Consider the following 21,388-nt stretch of genomic DNA (forward strand, 5'->3'; position numbering starts at 1 on the left):
TGGGTTTTTAAATTCTCTTTAAAAAAGATTCTGAAAATCTTTAAAGCAATGAAGAGCAAAGCTATAAGAACATTTTTTTTTTGGCTGGAATATACTAGGTCAGCTGATACAGCATTTTGGGCCATGTTGATTTGATTCTAAAATTCAATGGGTAGTCAAAAAAAAAAAAAAATCACAAAAACTGTTAGAAAAGAAAGATGGGCGCAAGAGAAGGGAGACCATCACAGACAGAATGCTGCATCCTCCCAAACTCTTCCCAGAACGGTTCAGACCCGAAACAACAAATTGCAGGGGATACCGGGACACCACACCGGGAATGAGGTGGGCGGCGCATCTCTAGCACAACTCAGAAAACAGCTCGGAAGCACCGGCAGGATTCCCGAGGCTGGAGAGGCACCGGTGTGTGTTAGTCCCCCGCCTGGCAAGACTGGAGGCGAAAGCCCAAACAGTGCTCTCTCTCTCCCTCCTTCGCCCCTTTTGGGCGGAGCTGAGGAAGAAGTGGAAAAGGAAAGGGCGTATCAGAGCACATGACTTTCCTGCCCCTCTCTGCCCTTCAGGCTGAGCCTCTGTCCCTCCACTTGGGCCACGCCTTTGAGCCACACGGAGTCCCGCAGGGGCCGACCAGAGACATTGGCCGGCTGGGGCCGGACGCGCGCCTGCTGGGCTCCTCCCCCAGCCCCTCTCTGACAGGCTGAGAGTCTTGTCGCTCTCACGCTGCCAGAGAGGTCGCAAGTTTTTGTCAGACCTGTGGAAACCGAGGTCCAAACCAACGCTACCAAAAATATCCCTGAGAAGATAAATGCTTATTTCCTAAAAAATTCTAACTCCAATCATTTAATACAGGAGATATGGCATTGTCTTCATGCCTTGTGGCTGATGAAAGAGTTCTTGTGTCAGGTGTCAGCTTCTTAAGGAGAAAAAATAAAAACACGCTACTGTTAAACCTCAGAGGTTTCCCTAATCTCTCATAGGATTGGTAACTATGAGGAACTAAATTTTCTGAGAGAGCTGAGGATTTTGCTGACACCTAGTTTTACCATCCCATGTTGGTTATAACACCTGATTTTGCCACAGGGGGAACCGCTCTTGCCCTTGTTCCCACCGCTCTGACTCCATTTTCAGTTCCATGGATGTGAGGAGACTCAGGCTCGGCCAATCAGAGCACTGCATTGCCAGCCATAGGATTGGTTGGGGCATGGGCACGTGATCCAATCAGAGCCAGACCTGCCCTGGAGGAAAGCGTACTGTTTCTCCAGTCTTGAACATGGAAGGATATGCATCAGTCAGCTTGAGATGCTGTAACAAAATACCATAGACTGGGTGGCTTAAACAATAGAAATTTATTTTCTTGTAGTCCTGGAGGCTGGGAAGCCCAAAATCAAGGTGCTAGCTGATTCAGTTTCTGCTGAGGGTCTGCTTCCTGGCTTGTAGAGGGCCACCTTCCCACTATGTCCTCACAGGGCAGAGGCGAAAAGAATGAGCAAGCTCTCCGGTGTCTCTTCTTATAAAGACACTAATCCTGTTGGATCAGGGCTCCACCCTTATGACTTCATTTAACCCTAATAACTTCCTTAGTCCAAATACTATTACACTGAAGGTTTGGCTTCAATATGTGAATTTGGGGGACACAATTCAGTCCATAGCAATTTATGTCTAAGAGCTGTTGGCTGCCATCTTACCACCACCTGAGGGCTAAGAATGAAGCCAATATGTAAAACAGCAGAGTTCAAAGATGCAGAAAAATAGACCCTGCCAACATCTTTTGAGCCCCTGGATCCAGCTGTTCCTGAAACCAAATATCCCCCAACTTTTCAATTAAAGCCAATGGATTATTTTTGCCTTAAACCAGTTTAGGTCAAGTGTTCTGTCACATGAAACTGCAAAGAGTCATAACTGACTCTTCAATCACCAAAATGTTATCATTTTAACCATAAAATAGTACTCTTACTAAAATGTATGATATACTTCCCTTCCTTATGAAGCAGGAAAATTAGACATAATTTAACCATTTCTTTAGGACCTAGAGCCATCATTATAATGCTCATTTACTTAATCTATTAATAATAGTGATACCCTCAGCACCTTCAGAGTTGGGTAGGATTATTTGCCCTTCATTAAATGGCCTCAGGCTGCTATACCTCTTTTTTTCCCCCCTCACTTGAATAAATTTAGCCACAAGAGCTATACCTCTTAAGTTTCATGTCCGCTTGTCTGTTTCCTCCCTTGCTGAGTGTGTTGCCCTAGCAATCTTTCCCCCCCTTCTAATTTTATATTTCTAATTTACCATGGGTTTGGCTTGGAAAACAAATAACCAAATTTAGAAAAATTATTTTTAACAAAATGGGGAGGAGGATGAGGCTGGAATTCCTTGAGTGCACATCTCTGGGGGAGTGCTTGACTTCACAGAGGCAGTGGGGGTTGGGAGCTTACAGCAGGGTTTTTACTTTTGCTCCACATACGTGGCCATGTAACCAAATTCCAGCTAGCTGAAATAATACTCTGCTGAAGGTCAAAAAAAATTATAGCATAAATTTTAAAAGTGATTTTTTTTTAGAGGAAAAATGTTGAGAGCTTGGGGCTTTTAATAGAAGTCTATGTTTAAACAGGCAGAGTATTAAAAAGGACAGCAGTTCCTAGAAACAAATCAGAATCATGGAGTTCCTTTAAGGAAGTCATGGTGCATTAAGCCACACAGAGATGCAACTATTATACGACCACTGAGTGTTATACAACCACTGTGTTATACAACCACTGTGTTATACAAGCACAACTCCTCCTGTCAACTATATCCCATGGCCCTTCTCAGTTTTCAGTTGGGTGACTGTCTCCCTGCACCTAGGTGAAAACTCTAGTAGTTTCAGGGCTTTTCAGCACACTCTTAGGTAAAAGAACAAACTTTGAGTTGAAACCAAGTTTAAGGTCAAATCTTCCCTCCTCCTTCTCAGACCTGATTCAGGCTTAATGCCCATGGTGGGAAAGGAAGGTGGAGGTGGTGGGTGGGAGGGGTGGGCACGGGGTGGAGTGCACATTCTTCCTCCATCGCTGGCTTCAACTTCACATTTTCCCTGAGCCTGGGTGGGGGAGGAAAAAGAGGGAGGGGGAAAGGATTGCTCTTCTTGGACCAGGCCTATACTAACCCGAAGCTGACTCTTCCTCCAAGGATGCTGTCTAGACTCCTTAGTGGTTCCGTGCTGGCCACTCCCCTCCTACCATTCCCTTGCCCCTGGGTGGTGGATGCCTCACTGTTCCTGTTGCTTGGGACTCTTTCCTCAGCCCACAACTGCCTCAGCTCCTGGGCATTGTATTAACCATGTCTTTCATTTTCTGTTGCTTTGACATCTTGGGGCCTTGCTGCCCCTGGAGGGACTGCACTCCCAGGGTGAGGCGAATCCTAGAGTTAGTGAACAACTCTCCTGAGAGCTGCTTTTCAAATGCAACCCAACCAATAAAGAGGCCACAGCCCCAACACCTTCTCTATGAACTCTCACACTCTGGGCCACATTATGCCTGCCCTAATCACTCCAGAGCCAAGTACCAGATCACTAGGGACAGCCCCAATGCTCCCAACTCCACTGAAATTATTCGAACTGGACAATCTTAAACCTGCTTCCCCTGCCCCACCCATTCCTTCCTGCAGAAACCACAATAAGGATCTTGGCCGCAGTTCCCGCCTTTCCCTCTGCCTCTCAACCAACCCTGGTGCTTCTCCATGTGGTGTCCCCACAGTGTGGCACGCTCCCTCCTCTTGGGCACTGTAACTATCTTTTCAATGGCAGTTATCTCCTGGTCTGCTGGCCTTACTGAACCTCAAATTTGCTATTACCACACTGTTATTTTACAAGAGGCACCTGGACAGAAACTCCAGCTGCTTTGGGTGAGGTCTCCTGGTGCCTCTGCGCAGGCCTATTGGGCAGGAACCAAGACACCCACCCAGAAGCCCCCACATCTTGTGGTGGAAAACACCCACGCACCCCTTGCCCCAGAACACTAAGTACAGGCCATTCCCAGCACAGCAGTACTCTCCCCATTTTGCCTCCAAGCAAGAGACACCCAGCTCTTAGCCTCTGGGTTTTCCAAGCCAAAGTCTCACCCTGGGCACCTCTGCCCCTCCTGAGGCATCCCATGTGCTGTGGTTTGGATGTGGCTTGTCCTGTCAAAACTCATGTTAAAGTTTAATTGCCAGTGCAGCAGTGTTGGGAGGTTGGGCCTAATGGGAGGTATTTGCATCATGAGGATGGATTTCTCATGAATAGATTAACAAACGCCCTTTCAAGGGAGAAAGTGACTTCTTGCTGTCACAGAACTGGATTAGTTGCCATGACAGTGGGTTATTATAAAGTGAGTTATCCTTCCTAGACTCTCTCTCTGATGCTTCCTCCTTCACCATGTGATCTCTTTGCACACTCTCACTTGCTTTTCCACTTCTCTGCCATGTTTTGACCCAACACGTGGCCCTCACCAGAAGCTAGCCAGACGCAGTGCTATGCTCTTGAACTTCCCAGCCTGAAGAATCATTGGCTAAATAAACGTCTTTTCTTTATAAACTACCCAGTCTCAGGTATTCTGTTATAGCACCACCAAACACACTAAGACACCATGAAAGCCCTTCATTAGATTTGAGGTGAGGGGGTAAGCTCCCACCCTCCCTCTTTGGGAAAGGAAGGGGTTCACAGCACAATTTTATACACAGATATCCACATGCCCAGATTCTCTCCTCCACTCTCCTATCCTTTTCACATTCCTTTGAGTGTGAGAAAATGTTGTAAAACAGGTCTCTGGACATTTCCTTTGAAAATCTGCATGTGGTGACTTGGCTTTGGGGTTTGCTGCTGTTGTTGTTTTGTTTTTGTTTTTTTTTTTTTTTTGAGAGACAGGGTCTTGGTCTTTCACCCAGGCTGAAGTGTGGTAGCATCATCATAGCTCACAGTAAACTCCAATTCCTGGGCTTAAGCAGTCCTCCTGCCTCAGTCTCCTGAGTAGCTGGGATTATAGGCACATATTAACATGCCTAGCTAATTTGTCTTTTATTTTTTCTAAGATGGGGTCTCACTGTGTTGCCCAGGCTGGTCTCAAGCTCCTGGTCTCAAGCAATCCTCCTCAGGATCCTGCTGCAGCCTTCCAAAGTGCTGGGATTATAGGCATCAGCCACTACGCTCAGCTAGAATTTTGTATGTATTATAGTTTAGGGCCAGTATTATAATGTTAACATTTTCAAAAAGAGTGATATGGGTGGGTACTAAAATATTTTCCTTGTATTTGCTTTTAAATTCAAGAAAATGTTTCTCTTTTGTTCATATGAATAATCCAAGATGATTCTCATTTGAAAGAGCAACTCTAAGGAAAGGCAGATTTTCACAGACATTTGTAAAATCCAAATTATCTTGGTTTTTTTTTTCCCTCACAAAGGACTCCAAGCTCAACCTATTTATCAACTCCAGACAGTTTTAAAAGATAGCTGTGTTTGCTGCTTACATTTCTATGTAGCTTGCTGGAAATTTCAGACTGGAGTTTCCACACTCTTGAGTCAGTGGGGCATAGATGACAGGACATTGACATTTATACCTTCCTTTCTCCTTGCAGAGTTTAAGGCAAAAGAGTAAAGATGAGATTATGGGTTAAAGATAAAACAGAGTACACATCTCGAACTAATTCTTTACACTTTTCTCTTTGGTCCTTGCCCCTCTTAGGTAATAGTAAAAATAAGACAGTCTGCTTTCCTGCCCCTCAAACAGGTTTGGGAAGGAAATATGCAGTGCATATTGGCACAGGAATATCTTAATGGTGAAAATGGATTCATCAGACTATTGCTGCAATTCACTGAGCAACAGTTTCCAGTTGAATGAGAGACAATGACTTCACCCAAATGCTCTATGACTTCAGGCTATAGCTATTTGAGAGTCTGAAGCCACAACACCAAAGAACAGAATTTTACAAAGTAACCAAAAAAAAAAAAAAAAAAGTGACAAACTACTCAAAAGCACAGATAAAATCCTCTAGGAGACTTTAGCATAGTAGCTTCCAAATGGTTGTAGCCACATCCACAGTAAGGAATATATTTTACATTGTAACCATATAAACAGAAAGAGAGAGAGAGAGAGAGATGATAGAGATATCTATTAAAATATAAATAACTATGAAGAAGAACTTCACAAGACATTTCTTAGCTTTATGATGCATTCTTACAAGTTCTTGTCTATTATATTTCACTTTAATGCTGGTCTGTACCCCCTAAATTCATTTCTCCATCCACTAACAGACAGTGACCTACAGTCTGAAAAACTCAGCTATGGAAGCAGAGTTTTCATGCTTCCTGATGTCCTGGGACCTCCAGGTGCTGAAGTTGTTTAAGGAATAGAATACAATTCCTGCAGCACAGCAGGCCAGGGGTCCAGAAATGTGGGTACTACTCACCACTCTGCAACCATCTATAACCTACTTATTCTCCCAGGTCTCAGAATGGTTGCTGTAAAATAAATACCTGTGATTTCAATTCCTTTTAACTCTAAAATTCTAGTGCACATTCTTTGATCACTGCTATAAAATATACAGGAGCGATGGGGATTAAATTTGTGAAGAGATGAGGCTGATATGTGTCTGGGGAGGAAAAACTCCACTTTAGTGTGTTGGGGTTCCACTCCCCACCTTCTGCTTTATCTGTTTTTTATTTTATTTTATTTTAGAGACAGAGACTCACTCTGTTGCCTGGGCTAGGGTGCCATGGCATCAGCCTAGCTCACAGCAACCTCAAACTCCTGGGTTCAAGCGATCCTTCTGCCTCAGCTCCCGAGCAGCTGGGATTATAGGCACAGGCCATTATGCCCAGCTAATTTTTTCTATTTTTAGTTACCCAGCTAATTTTTTTCTATTTTTTAGTAGAGATGGGGTCTTATTCTTGCTCAGGCTGGTCTAGAACTCCTGACTTCAAGCGATCCTCCCACCTTGGCCTCCCAGAGTGCTAGGATTATTTATCTGTTTTTTTTAAACAGATTTATTGAGATATAATTCACATACCATACAATTCACCCACTTAAAGTGTACAATTCAATGTTGCTTAAAATATTTTCAGGGTTGTGAAACCATCAGCACAATCTAATTTTAGAATATTTTTGTCTCCCCTAAAAGAAATCCCATACTTATTAGCCGTCAATCCCCATTGTCCCTTGTCTGTCCCCCACCTCCATCCCCAGCACTAAGAAAATCACTAATCTATCCATCTCTACAAATTTGTCTATTCTGGACATTTCATATAAATGAATAATACAATGTGTAACTTTTTGTGACTAGCTTCTCTCACTTAGCATAATGTTTTCAAGGTTTATCCATGTGGTAATAAGTGTAAATACTTCATTCCTTTTTATTGCTAAATAATATCCCATTATACGGATATGCCAAATTTTACTTATCCATTCATCAGATGATAAACATTTGGACTGTTTCCCCATTTTAGCTCTTTTGAATAATGCTGCTATGAATGTTTGGATACAAGTTACTGTGTAGATGTGTTTTCATTTCTTTTGGATAATGTGCATTTCGTTTTAAAATCAGCCAAGAGAATAATGTATTAAAATATTCAATCATACAGCCTTTTGTAATTACCCACATCATTACCTTTACCAACATTCTTTGTTTTTGCATGTGGATCAAATTATTGTCTGGTGTTTTACTTGCTTTTAGCTCAAAGAACTTCCTTTACTATCTCTTGTAAGGCAGGTCAGCTAGCAGTGAATACTCTCAGTTTTTGTTCATCTGGCAAGGTCTTTATTTAGCCTTGATTTTGAACAATAATTTTGATGGATACAAGATTCCTGATTGACAGTTTTTTACTTTCAGCACTAAGAATATGTGGTCCCACTGCCATCTAGCCTCTGTTGTTATTGACGAGAAGTCAGTTGTTATTCTAACTGGGGTTCCCTCGTACGTAATAAGTCATTTTTCTTTTGCAGCTTTCAAGATTTTGTCCTTGTCTTTCAACATTTTGACTATGATTTTAACTATGATGTTTCTGGCTATGGATCCCTGTTATGTACACTGTTTGGAGCTCATTAAAGTACTTAGGTATACAGATGGTTTGTCATCAAATTTGGAAAGTTTTCAGCCATTATTTCTTTCACTATTTTTTCTATCCCTTTCTCTTTCTTTTCTCTTTCTGAAGCTCCCATTACACATATGGGACATGCTTAATGGTGTCCCACATTTCTCTGAGGTTGTGTTCATTTATTTTCATTCTTTTTTCTCTTTGTTCCAGAGACTGTATTATCTCTATCAATCTGTCATTATGTTAACTGATTCTTCTTTGCCAGCTCAAGTCTACTGTTGAGCCATGTTAGTGAATTTTTCATTTTAGTTATTATGCTTTTCAACTCCAGAATTTCCATTTGGCTTTTTTAGTAATTTCTCTTTATTGATATTATTTATTTGATGGGACATTGTCATCATACCTCCCTTTAATTCATTAAGAATTATTTCCTTTAGTTCTTTACACTGATTTATAAGATATGCTTTGAAGTTTTTACTAAGTCCATCATATGGGCTCATTCAAAAGCAGTTTCTATTGCCTGCTTTTTCCCCTATGTATGGTTCACACTTTCCTGTTTCTTTTAACATCTCATAATTTTTTTTTGAAAACTGGATTTTCTAGGTAATATATTGAAGCAACTCTAGCTACTGACCCACCATCACTACCAGGATTATTGTTATTATTTGCCCGATTAGTTGTTCATTTGTTTGTTTGCTTAGTGACTGGCTGAACTAATTCTGCAACGTCATTTCCCCTGCAATGTTCAGCCTCTGATGTTCTTGCTCAGATTTTTACTCTTGTTTTTTATATTCCGGCCCGGCTACGACAGGGTCACTCCTGGGTTAGTACAAGTCATTTATTGATGGAAGGTAATGCTTAAACCACCTTGATCAGTTAGATTTTTACTCTTTACCACTGGATGTGTGTGTGACTTGGAGGTTAAGATCACAGTTCAGGGTGCTCACATTCAGCCAGGGATTACCAGTTTGGATTTCTTGCTCTGATCACTGCTGAGAGGGCACAGTCTTGGGCATGCAGACAGTCTTCTAGATGGCTAGAGATGACTGTACTATTTCTAGTAAAGCCTGACTCCTAGGAGTCGCCGCTGTGTCAGAGTATCTTGTTTACTCAGTGTTTGGTCAGAAGCTGTGCTTACGCCGCTGTGCCAGTGAGGTTCCGCCCTGTATTGATAGGTTTGTGTGCACCTTGGGGGATGTTTTTGAGTCTGCCCCATATCTTGCTCTAATTGCCCCTGAATGAGTGCAGCCTAGTGCATGCACACAGCCTTGCCAACCTCCAGAATTATCTGTAACATCAGCAAGGCTCTTCTTGGCTGTTGCTTTCTCTGATTTGCTTTATTAAATTTCTGGATGCTCTGCTGTTTTGCTTGTATCATAGCTACCAGCCTCTTAATTGCTATAAATGGAGATCTTGATTGCTTTCTATAACACCCTTGGGCATAGAGTTCTCTACTTTGTTCAAAATAGTTCTCTCAAGCAGAGCTGTAGCTCTTTGTCCTTATGACCTACTACTTTTCCTCCTGCATGGAACCCACTGTACCACAAGAGCTGGAGATGGGGGCCCACTTGTTCTGGCGTAATATCCCTGCTCTACTACTGGGCACTGGGACAGGAGGTGGCAGCACCTGGTCTTGTTAGCTTGCCCCTCCTGGCATAGAAGCTCCACTCTATGAGCCAGCTGGGGTGGGGGAGATTAGGGTCCCAGTATTCTCAGCCTAAGTTCCTGGGTTAGAGCTTCCACCTTACAAGTGGGGGCTTGGTGGGGAAAGCAAGACCTGGTCCAGCTTCTGCAATACAGGGCTGCAGAAGAATGAGAAACACGAGTAGCCCACCCCTCGTGGGATGAAGCCATAGCCCCAGACTGGGCCATGGGGGAAAGAGAGCTCCCATCTCCTTGGCCACACATGCAGGTAGAGCTTCTATAAAATGGAGTTGGAGGGTGGGGAACAGAGGTGGTCATGGCTTAAATGTCACAGACTCTTGCTGTTCTTACCCAGATTCAGATTTTCTAGCATAAATGTTGCTTCATTTATTGTATGATCTTATGACCACTTCCAGAACCTTTAAATAATTAAAATTTTTTTTCACCAATTAAATTTTTGTTTTACTGGAGAGAACGTCTGCTGAGCCCCTCACTTTGCTTTCTGGAAGTTCTACCTCCCTCCTGCTTTTCCTTGAATACATCTGTGCATTTCCCACCTGCCTTAACATGAATTACTTCTAGTTGTGAAGACATGTAGAAAAGCACCTTCTTTAAATGTTTTATTATGCTTTAGCTTTGTCTTTGTATCCATAAACACAAGGACACAGTCTGACAGCCTTACCCATATGAATGACTAAGTTGGAATATTTGTAATTCATTCTACCAGAGTGAGTTCTAGGGTTGTGGCTGGTACAGAGGAGGAAGAAAGAAAACCTTTGAGATTATTTTCAGCCACAAGAATAGATTATTTTCAGCCACAAGAATATTTTGCTTTTGCTAAAATGATAGCGGCTAAAGCAGAACAACATAAATGTCAGTAGGTCACACAGAAAATTAACATGAGGTACCCACATCCACTCCTTGCCCCAAAGAGGTCACATTTAAGCCATAACTGGGGGAGTGTCAAAAAACCAAAGGGTTGCTATAAAATGTTTGCCTGCTACAGACCCACGTTAAGTATTTGGTGGAAGAGTGTGAGATAAACTACTTGGCTGCCCCAAACCCTTTCCCCTCCTTTGATGGAACAGAGCTGTCTCCACTACTCATAATCTTGCCTGCTCCGGACATAAGCTTCTCTAGGTTTGGACTCTAGTGGACATCTGATAGGAAGGCTTCCCTCCGACTGCCTTCCTGCTCGTGCTCTTCATCTTGTCAGTGGGAGACCCCCTGTCTCCAGCCTAAAATAAAAATGTAAGCAGTCCCCACCTTGTGCTCCAAAACATACTACTTGGGGTATCTTTCCACAGAAACGGTATTATGTACATGGGCAAAGTTAGCAAGCCAGACCACAGAGCCAGTTTGGTACAGAAGCTATAGTTACTGTGATTCACAGGATTCTAACCAAAGCATGCCCTGTACTAATGTTTTTACAGGAAAAGCATCAGAAATTCCAGCTTCCCACACTGCATTTCTCCGGTTGCAGTTAAGGCAGAGAAAGAAAAGACACCCCCTTCCTTTCCTTCCCCTCCCACCTGCCAGGTGACAAATCTCTGGGCAGGGACTGCTGAGAGCCTCTGGGGGCTACAGAGAGGCAAAGGCTGATAAATGAGGGCAAGGGAGAGGGGCCCATGAATAGGGACCGCTGAGGGGCAGGGAAAAAAGGGAGGGTTTGGAGTATGGCATTCAGACATTTAAGCGGACAGGGAGATACCTGGGACCAGGGCAAGAGGCTCTTAAACTGATGCAGAGGGAAGTATGGGGCTGAAGAAGAAGGATAAAAGAATAATAGTTAACTTACAAGCCAGGGCTTCCTAGGTTCCAAGAGCTTTATGTGTCAGGACACAGTGACCCTCACAACAGGGTTGTGAGACACGCACCGTTATTAGGAACCCCAGGAACAGAAGGATTAAGTAACTTGCCCAAGCCAATAGCTGGTGTCACTCTTGCTCCTCAGTGCTTTATCCTCCAGCTTAGGGGACAGTTTTCCCTCTCCTGTGCCCCACTCACAGATCAACGTGGCTGATCTCATAGATGACACTGCTCCATGCCTATTCTAACCACCTCTTGTGTCCAGAGGCTGGATAGCCAAAACCAGCACTTTGCAGATTCTCCTGGAGCTGGGCTCTGGAGGACAAGCGGGTTTGCAAATTAGAAGCATTTGAATAAGATTAGGGAGATGGAGGAGGCTTCATCCTGTAGCACGTTGAACATTTCTGCAGCTGTGCCCTGTCCCTGGCTCCCTGGGTGCCAAGCGGTGGCCATGGAGGCAGCAGCACTGCAGACCTCCTACCCTTGCAGTCTGGGCTGACAGCCAGCCGTTCCAGTCGAGGCCTTCTTGGAAGCCCAGCCTAGAGCCTGCTGCACCAGCTCTTAACCACTCAGGTTAGCACCCAGTTACTGTGGTGAGTCTCCTTCTGTTTGTAATACCCGGAGTGGTGTTTATCTCCTGCCCTGGGCCCTGACTGACAGTCTCCTCTTCTTTCTCCTCTCTTCTCAGATACCATGAGCCACAGGGGAAGAACAATGGCAGACAGTTGTGGGGGACGCAGGGGAGAATGACACCGGCAAACACATTCACTCAGGTGTTCATTCACCCAACACTTACTGCACAGGTGTCCTGCTCTAGGGACGGGGCAGACACCTTCTCCTCCCACCCTCTGCCCCCTCAGTGACTCTTACTAGGCTGGGACACCAGGATACAAACAAGTGGAGAAGGAGGAGTTTGTGGATTCCTCTCTCTCCCTAGGACACCCTGCCTCCTCCGCTCAGCTACCTGGCAGGTTCCTAGATACTATTCAGACACCACCTCCTCTCCAGAGTCTGGATTTGAACCCAGGCAGCTGACTCCATAGCCCATATGCTTAGCTACCAGGCAGGAGGTGGGGTAGGCTTGGAAAGACAAAAGAAAGGAGATGAAAAGTCCAGGTAGGAGAGTCATATGTCAAGGGTTAATCTATTAACATATACAAGCTGGGGGCTAATTTATTAAACTGCAAGCCACATAGCTCTACCAGAAAGATCCACGGCATTTCTTTCTTTCTTTCTTTTTTTTTTTTTTTTGAGACAGAGTCTCGATCTGTTGCCCGGGCTAGAGTGCCATGGCGTCAGCCTAGCTCACAGCAACCTCAAACTCCTGGGCTCAAGCAATCCTTCTGCCTCAGCGTCCCAAATAGCTGGGACTACAGGCATGCGCCACCATGCCTGGCTAATTTTTTTTTATGTATATATTTTTAGCTGTCTAAATCATTTCTTTCTATTTTTAGTAGAGACAGGGTCTCACTCTTGCTCAGGCTGGTCTCTAACTCCTGACCTCGAGCGATCCTCCCACCTCGGCCTCGCAGAATGCTAGGATTACAGGCGTGAGCCACCGCGTCCGGCCCACGGCATTTCTTGATCATGTATCTCCCCTGCCAGGTAAGTACCCTCTGCGTTTCTTCAGGAGGAAATCTATCTCGAGGGACTGATGATCAGTATGCCATGTACTGTCCACTTACCTTGGCAAATAGGGAACGAGTAGAAACCCGAGCGGCAGGAATCACACCGAGGGCCCCCAACCCCAGGGCGGCACAGGCACCTTCCGTGGGCATCACATATCTCAGGGAGAACACCTTCCAGGTTACAGTCACACCCTGGGGAGGACAAGGGACTTTCAGAGGGGGGTGGTCTCCATCCTCCAAGAATTATCCAAGGCTTTTAAACATTCTTAGCCCAGAAGAAAGGAAAAATTTTTTTAAATGGGAAATTTTTTTTAAAAAAATTCAAGAAGGGTCAGAGATACCACTACAAAACATCTAGGATGGGCATTCATTTGCAAAACAGTTACAATCTTTTAATATCTACCCCAGTGGGAACATTTTTTTCCTCCAAATCTGAACCCTGTAGAGTAAAACTTCGATTTAATAGATTCCCGTCTAATGACAATTTTGAATTAAACATATTTCTACCTTTCATTTTTTAGAAGAAAAGAACATAAATCCAGCCCTACTACGTGCCAGGTGTGGCTGTGGGGGCTTCCCCTGGGCTGTCGCACCTCACCCTCCGGGCACATGGCCTTCCCAGTAGCCAGGCGGCCGCCACCGCCTCTGTCCAGCGTCTTCCCCCCTCGGGACCTTTGCTCAGGCCATGCCCTCTGCCCAGCACGACCCTCCCCTGGTTCCTGGCACAGCTGGCTCTTTCTCATCCCTCAAGCATCAGTTTAAATGTCAACTTTTCAAAATGTCTCCCGGACTAGTCTGTATAAATGGGCCTGCCTTCTCTCTACTTATTCTCTCTCCTTAGCTGGGTTTGTCCTTCACAGCGCTTTAACTTCTGAAATCACTTATTGGCCTGTCACTTGCTTAACCAATGGAATGAGATGGAAGTGTTGTCATGTGACTTCTGAGCACAAGTCCCCACAGGCCTTGCAGTTTCCACTCTTGCCCCTCTGGGAGTCCTGAGAGTGCCAAGGGAGGGACCTAGTCTGGCCTCTTGGAGAATGAAAGACCACATGGAGAGACACTCAGCTGTCCCAGCTGAGCCCAGCCCCCACAGACCCTCCAGCAAGTCCTGCAGAAGAACCGCGTGGTCAACCCACACAATTGTGAGAAACAGCCCTTGTTGTTCTAAGCTACTAAATTTGGGGGTGATTTATGACCTAGAAATAGATGAGTGAAATACCCAGAAGACTAGATGCTTTGTGAGAGCTCAGGATAGGGCCCCCAAGGCCAGCGCACAGTATTTCTCAGTAAATACATTTTTCTCAAAAATACAGCGCCCTAGCCCAGGTGTGGTGGCTCACGCCTGTAATCCTAGCACTTTGGGAGGATCTCTTGAGGCCAGGAGTTCGACACAAGCCTGAGCAACATGGCAAGACCTCATCTCTAAAAAAGAAAATAATAATTATACACACACACACACACAGGGCTCTTGCTTGCCTTCATTATGAATGGATAAATAATGAAGTCAAGCAAGAGTCCTGAAAGACAGGTAAACATTTATAAATGAGGAAAAAGATCCTCAGAAAGGTTCATTAACTTGCCCAGGGTCACACAGCCAGGAGGGCAGAGTCAGAATTTGAACCCAGGTCTGCCTGATTCCAAAGTCCATGTGTTCTTTCTAATATACTAAGAATACGAGTTGATAATGATTTTTTTTTTTTTGAGACAAGGTCTCACTCTGTCACCTTAGCTAGAGTGCAGTAGCATCATCATAGCTCACTGAAACCTCAAAGTCCTGAGCTCAAGCGATCCTCCTTCCTCAGCTTCCCAAGTAGCTAGGACTACAGGCTCGCACCACCACGCCAACGTAATTTTTCTATTTTTGGTAAAGACAGGGTCTTGCTCTTGCTCAGGATGGTCTCAAACTATGGATCTCAAGCGATTTTCCCACCTCGGCCTCCCAAAGTGCTAGGATTACAAGTGTGAGCCACCACAGCTGGCCTGATAATGATTTTTAAAGCAACTTTCAGAAAATGTCCTAGATTAGTGTATATATTCAAACAGTTCTCATATTTAAAACATCTACATTTCTGTCAATTACATTAATATCTAATTTTGCAACAGGTCCCCTGAGAAAGATCCTGAAAGACTCAAAGATTCAACTGGGTTCACCCTACTTATCAAGGAAGTTAAGTCTCATGCATTTTAGAAAGATTTTCTACAAGGGTTAAAATTATAGTTAATGTGAAAAGTAGCTAAATCCATTTGCCCTAAACTCTTAATTTTTCAAATAAAAAGTTTGTTGCAAGGTTGTGGAATTATTTTTTCTAATACAATAATTAAGAACAAAGATCAAGGTAAATCAGAACAACTTTACAGTCTTTGCATGATCTCTAATTTGTTCATACTTCGATAAAACAGTCACTTAATTTGACCAAAAAAAAGCATTGGAAGTGAAGGAGTCCAAAATATGCCACTTTGGCATATCAATTATTTTGAGCTGAAGGCACTTGAGAAACAGCAGGTGTAGGAAGGAAGGACTCTCTGACTTCACCTTTTCTACTTAAAAGCAGGTCATAAAATTTCCCAGGAGAAGCCAGGCACAGTGGCCCACACCTATAATCCCAGCACTTCAGGAGGCCACGGCAGAAGGATTGATTGAGGCCAAGAGTTTGGGACCAGCCTGGGCAACATAGCAAGACCCTGTCTCTACCAAAAAAAAATAATTTTTTAAAAAAAATTCCCAGGAGAAAGGTGCCTTCTCTGTACCAGGAGGAGAGCATTCTTATCATCAGAGACCACCACAGGGAAAGGGAATGTCTTACTGTGAATTACAGTCTTGGCGTTAAACCAAGCATTGGGGTTCAGCGAGGAACTTGGACTTGACACCGAGGTTCAAAGAATCCTGATTTACAGCAGAAACAGAAAGAACATCCTGTACCTTGTCACTAGGTCATGGTGATTATATCTCAAAAAAGTCCCTTAAATCCTCCTCTCCTGCCAGAGTTCAAGATCTTATCCTTATCTGTCTGGATGATTTCAAGAACCTCCTAGGGAGGCCATCTGTGTCCTGTCTTACCCCTTCCAATTCATTCTCCATCCTGGTGTCAACAGCGATCTTTCAAAACCATCAAGCTTTTCATATCGCTTCCCAGTTTTGAATCCCTCAAATGTGACCCAATGCCTGCAGGACACAATCTGAAGTCCTTCACATGTGGTGGAACAGATCCTTCAAAATCTTCCAGGCTGCCAGCACCCCGTGTGGCACCTTTGTGTCAGCCGAGGAGAGCTCTCCAGAGACCATGTCCTCTGCCTGCCCACACGTGGGACACGGCAGCAGGAGGGGGACCGGTGCTCACACACACCTGGCTCTGCCTCCCCAGTGAGATGAGCATGTGGCTATCAGGCCTCTACAGGTGCCCCGGGGTAGGAGAGGCAAACTCAGCAGGTGCCCCGAGCATGACCCAGATGGGGCCCGGTCATGGGTTGTACGCACGAGCTGTGCCCTTACCTTGGTGCAGGTGTACCCTTCTGTCCTTGTGTGTGCCAATATGGGTTTATGTAGGAAACCGCCCACAGCTCCAGACTTGAGTCTAGAGGTCTGGAACCTTCTCATACATGTTAGTTTACGCTTATGATCTGAATGGCTCCTCCTTAAAAGTGGCCCTGTGTGCAGGATACAACCCTGCATATCACAGTCTGACATATTAGATATTTTACTTGTTTTCTGGTTTATATATTATATATGTTATTGTCTGGGTCCCCCCACTAGAGTATAAGCTCCAGGAAGAGCTGGGAATTTTTTTTTTTTTTTTTTTTTCCTATTCTGTTCACTGCTAAGTCCCCAGCAGCCAGAATGGTGCTTTGCACATAATAGGGAATCTTAAAATATTCATGGAACAAATGACCAGGTCGGTGTAGCACCTGCATCCTCTGGGTACTCACCTCTCCACCCACAGACTGCCTACTGAACACCCCTGCTGCCCAGGGGCTTGTCTTTCGGCTGCAGAAGCCCCTCAGCCTTCCTGCCGGCCAAGTTGTAAGTGCCAGAGGGTTAATGCCCCAGAAGCATTAATGCCTCCACTAACCACAGATAACTGACGTTACCCTTTCAGACGGGTTAACCGTGCGCAAGTTCTACGCCGTCTCCTAGAGTTGTGTAGAGGGATGCAGCTCCAGGTGTGACAGTAGGAATCTGCAGGCTAATGCACCTTTATAATGGCTCCCTTCGCTCCCTGACTCATTTCCTTCCCTGTGTTTCCTGGGATCACCTCCCAAATAAACTACTTGCACTCAATTCCTTTCTCAGGGTCTGTTTTTGAAGAACTCAAGTGAGACAGCAGACAACTGGCTGCCACTGAAGGTTTTCGAGCAAGCTAGTGATATATACTCCAAGCCCTGCGTTTCCTTAATCAGGTAGTGCCATCACAAAGGACAGACTGGAACAGAGACTGCTGAGTGCTGAGCAGGTCAACTAGGCGACACCTGCAAGGCACCCGCCATGCTCCAGGAAAAGGGAGACTTGCACCTGGGCTTGGCAGTGTGCACAGGAAGTAGGAAAAGAACACGGAGCGTAACATCTTCATTGAAGTTAAACTAAAAGGGAGATTACTTGCCTTTCATATCTCCAGCTACTGGATCTTCCGGATTTGGAGTAGAAATAGGAAAAATGGGAATTCCTGTAAAAATAGGGTATTAAAAAATACAGAGAATAAAGAAATAGTAAAGTAAAATATTAAATTGCATTAACTAGGAGGAAGCCCTCTTTCACTTAGTGAAAAGTAGCATGTAGAAAATTGAAAGAAAGGTGATACTTCCATGTTTCAAATGTGTCTAGTAACTGAGACCAGGCTGGACATTCTGATTTGTACATTAATGAACATAAATGGAGGTTTTGTGCTCACAATAGCTAAGTTTCAGCCTAAGCAGGGATAAGTTTGGCTTCTTTAGCATCTTTATTTAGTTTCTTAATGTAAAATTGAGACTAGCTTTGAAAAAATGTTTTCTGTCATTTTTTCCCTAAAATTTTATGCCATAAAACTATTTCAGGTTTCTTCTTACTTTATTCCACTAAATAGGCAGATGCAATTTCTATTCAGCCCCTATCCAATAATCACAGATTCTAAATTGATTAAATCCCAATGTGGTGTCATTTTATTTGGGCTTAAAACATTTGTTTCTTGAAATATAAAGTGATCATATAACTCATCTTCCAAACTAGAACTATCTCCACTAAAAAAGTGGGTGCAATTTTAATAACTAACCTGGGACAGCAAGTGCAAACCAAAACATATAGTCACTCCATTCAGGTGAGTCCTGTGCCCGTGTCCCCACACTCAATGTGCTTTTCCTGTGATAGTTCTACAGGAGTTACTGCAGGTGGGGATGGGCAAGAACTAATGTAGCAATGGGATGGGGGAGGGGTCTTCTTGAGACTGTGTTTCTTTGTCCTAAACCACAAGTGCACGTTTTACATTGTTGCAGAACAAACAGAATCAATACTCTTCTCACAATTTGCATAGCTGGTTTCATAGATTCTCCTGCTTCATTTTCTATAGTGTTTCTGACAGATATATATTTTTTCTCTTGGAGATGCTGAGATTTTTCACTTGGATCATTGCAGTGGGGTAGAGGTGGGGGCACTTAGAACTTGGCCTATCAGACAGCAGGAAAGAGGAAACACATCCCCCACGCCCCCAAAACATGACACACACTAAATGTATGCAAACAAACATCTAGAAGCCTGTGACATTTCTTCTAAATTTATGAAAAATCACACACATGGATTACTATTAAGTCGAAATTGCCAATATTTGACCTTTTTGACTTATTGAGATGGCAACATCTATGGTACAATGTAACCCTTTAGAGATAAGACTATAAAATATATGTACATAAAATTTATATTCCAAGCTTTTGGAAACACTTTCATTAAATACAATCTACCCGGCCCCATTTCTGTCTTCCTCCCAACCCTGCCTGCCACACCCTCAGGTGTTAATGCACAAAAGCCAGCTATGGACCAAAAAAGGGTGGCCTGTTGTTCCGCAGCGGATACTTACTCAAGCAAAACGGGAAATTATGGTATCCAACTGCACACTTCTCACAGTTGTCTCCACGGAAATTGGGCTTGCAGTGACAGCGGCCCGAGCCCTGCTCACAGCCCTCTGCGTGCTCAGGGTCACAGCTGCAAGCTAAGAGAAATCCCAGTTTTCAAAGGATCAGTCTTTCACTGCACTTAATGCGGCAAATACATCCCAATACTTCTCAGGCAGTGTTTTATACTTGATCATTGCTCTACAGTTATTCTTGAAAGAGCACAGCCTGTTTCTCACTTCATACCTGATTGATGGTTCTCATGGACTGAACCTCATGGGTGTCAGATATAAGCTTTAATGAGCATCCACACGGAGAAGTTTTTGTGAATGGCGTTTATTACACTGAGCGCTGCCCAGCTCACCGAGTAAGAGGCAAAACCAGCCCAGACTACAATCAGAAGGGCTGGTGGGTGGGGTGTGCTGTGGGTCCTGGCAGGTCTGTTGGGCACAGCCTATGCTGGCCATGAGCCAACTGTGGATGTCTGCAAAGTGGTCATCATGACACAGTCATCATGCAGACACTAGTGTGGGATGCCTAGACATGGATATGTAAACTGTGGACAGCATAGAATGATTACATTCATAGCTCAAATGTTAGATTCAAGTGATACGGCTTAATGATGGCAGTTTTTGCAACCAAACATGATTATTAGGTTTGGACTGCAGAGGGACATGGCTGGAGTATAAGAGGTTTGGTAACCCCCCTACTTAAGGGCTTCCCTCTGCCTGGCAGGTTGTCACTCTAGACTGGGAAACTACTGTCATAGCTCATCTGAGCACATCTCTCCTGAAGAACTGGGAAACCTGGCATCTCCAGGTGTCCTTTACCTAATTTGTTTAAGATTTATGTGTCCCTACGGATCCTTTATGCTAAGCCTCTAATATCACTGTGGACCATTTCAATGGTGAAGAAACAGACAGAAAAGTGGTTTAAAAAGTGAGGCTCCTAACAGGATGATCACGCTCACAATGTCCTGTCTTCCTTTGCTGATGCCTGTGCTCTGTGGGCACAACACAAGTGATGGACATGCTTTGCGGGATGACATGGAAGAAAGAAGGAAAGTAGAAATATACTTTGTTAACAACTAAGAATGCCCTACAAAGAAGCAAATCAGTTTACATATTCCTTAGACTTTAATGTCTTCAAATGTTAATGATATGATGAATTAATTTAGGGGTGGGACGTGGGCAACTCCAGGACTGAAATTGTTTTCCACCTGTGACAACAAGACAGCATAAAAGAACCAAATATTGAATAAGGTAAAGATTACACATCTGGGGCAAAGTCTATCATCTGACCTAAGGCTGATAATTCCGTAGAGAAAAACTAGTGGCATTTTTCTATATAATAGATGTGCTAAGGCACAGTCCTGCCAGCCAGAAATGAACTGCCTCTTGGCTCTACTAGTTAGTGGCTTTGTTGCCTATCTCAAAATATGTAACTACTCAGACCCTTTGTTTTTCCCCATATCTACAAATGAGAAGAATAAGACAATGTCCTGTTCGTTGTGATGATTAAATGAAACCTCTGTGAAAGTATTTAGGCAATGCCTTGCATGTGGCAAGCGCTCAATAAATTGTAGCTATTTTAAATATCATGACTATTATGAAATCCTTACCAACTCATTACTATGTTGTCTCAATGTTAATTCTGACAAAAGTTGAAATTATTGGAGATCATAGAAACGTCTCTAAACAACAGAAAATGGATGAACCAACATTTCTCACAGGTCTTGTATGTGACAGGCCCAATGTTAAGTATTTCCCTACATGTTTTTAATGGCGTTTCATTTAATCTTATGAAATATATTATCATTTCCATTTCCATGCAAGGAATCCAAGGTCTGGAGAGAGTGTGTGTCACACAGTTAGGAAGGTTTAGAGCCAATACTATGAGGAGACAGCATGAAGGAAATTATTAACCAATTGGAATCTGGCCTGATGACTTCCTTAAGGGAGTGCACACAGTCTGAGATACGCCAAGTTGGAATGAAACTTACGGATGCAGCCGTGGGGGGCGTCAACCGGAACCCCATAAGGACGGTAGTAACCCTTAGCACACTTTTCACAGTTTATGCCAGCTGTGTTATGCTAGAAAGAAACAAAAGAAACTTAGAAGGAAGGGTTCTGGAGAATTCCAGTACTCCTTATTCTGTTCTATTCACCCAGAGGAATAATACCATCATATATCATTG

General features: G+C 43.8%; 1 protein-coding gene across 2 annotated transcripts in view; it reads right to left on the reverse strand.

The window, feature by feature from the left end:
- Positions 1–21,388, reverse strand: part of LAMA3 (laminin subunit alpha 3) — a 229,945-nt gene that overhangs the window by 136,788 nt on the left and 71,769 nt on the right. For both annotated transcript variants that reach the window (XM_069468520.1, XM_069468519.1), the window contains exons 9-12: positions 21,194–21,284; positions 19,158–19,289; positions 17,712–17,774; positions 13,174–13,308 (exon numbers count right to left, since the gene is read on the reverse strand). In XM_069468520.1, the coding sequence (XP_069324621.1) occupies positions 13,174–13,308; positions 17,712–17,774; positions 19,158–19,289; positions 21,194–21,284 (421 nt within the window). The remainder of the gene's footprint in view (positions 1–13,173; positions 13,309–17,711; positions 17,775–19,157; positions 19,290–21,193; positions 21,285–21,388) is intronic.

The sequence above is a fragment of the Eulemur rufifrons genome, chromosome 5 (assembly GCF_041146395.1).
Source record: "Eulemur rufifrons isolate Redbay chromosome 5, OSU_ERuf_1, whole genome shotgun sequence".
Lineage (NCBI taxonomy): Eukaryota > Metazoa > Chordata > Mammalia > Primates > Lemuridae > Eulemur > Eulemur rufifrons.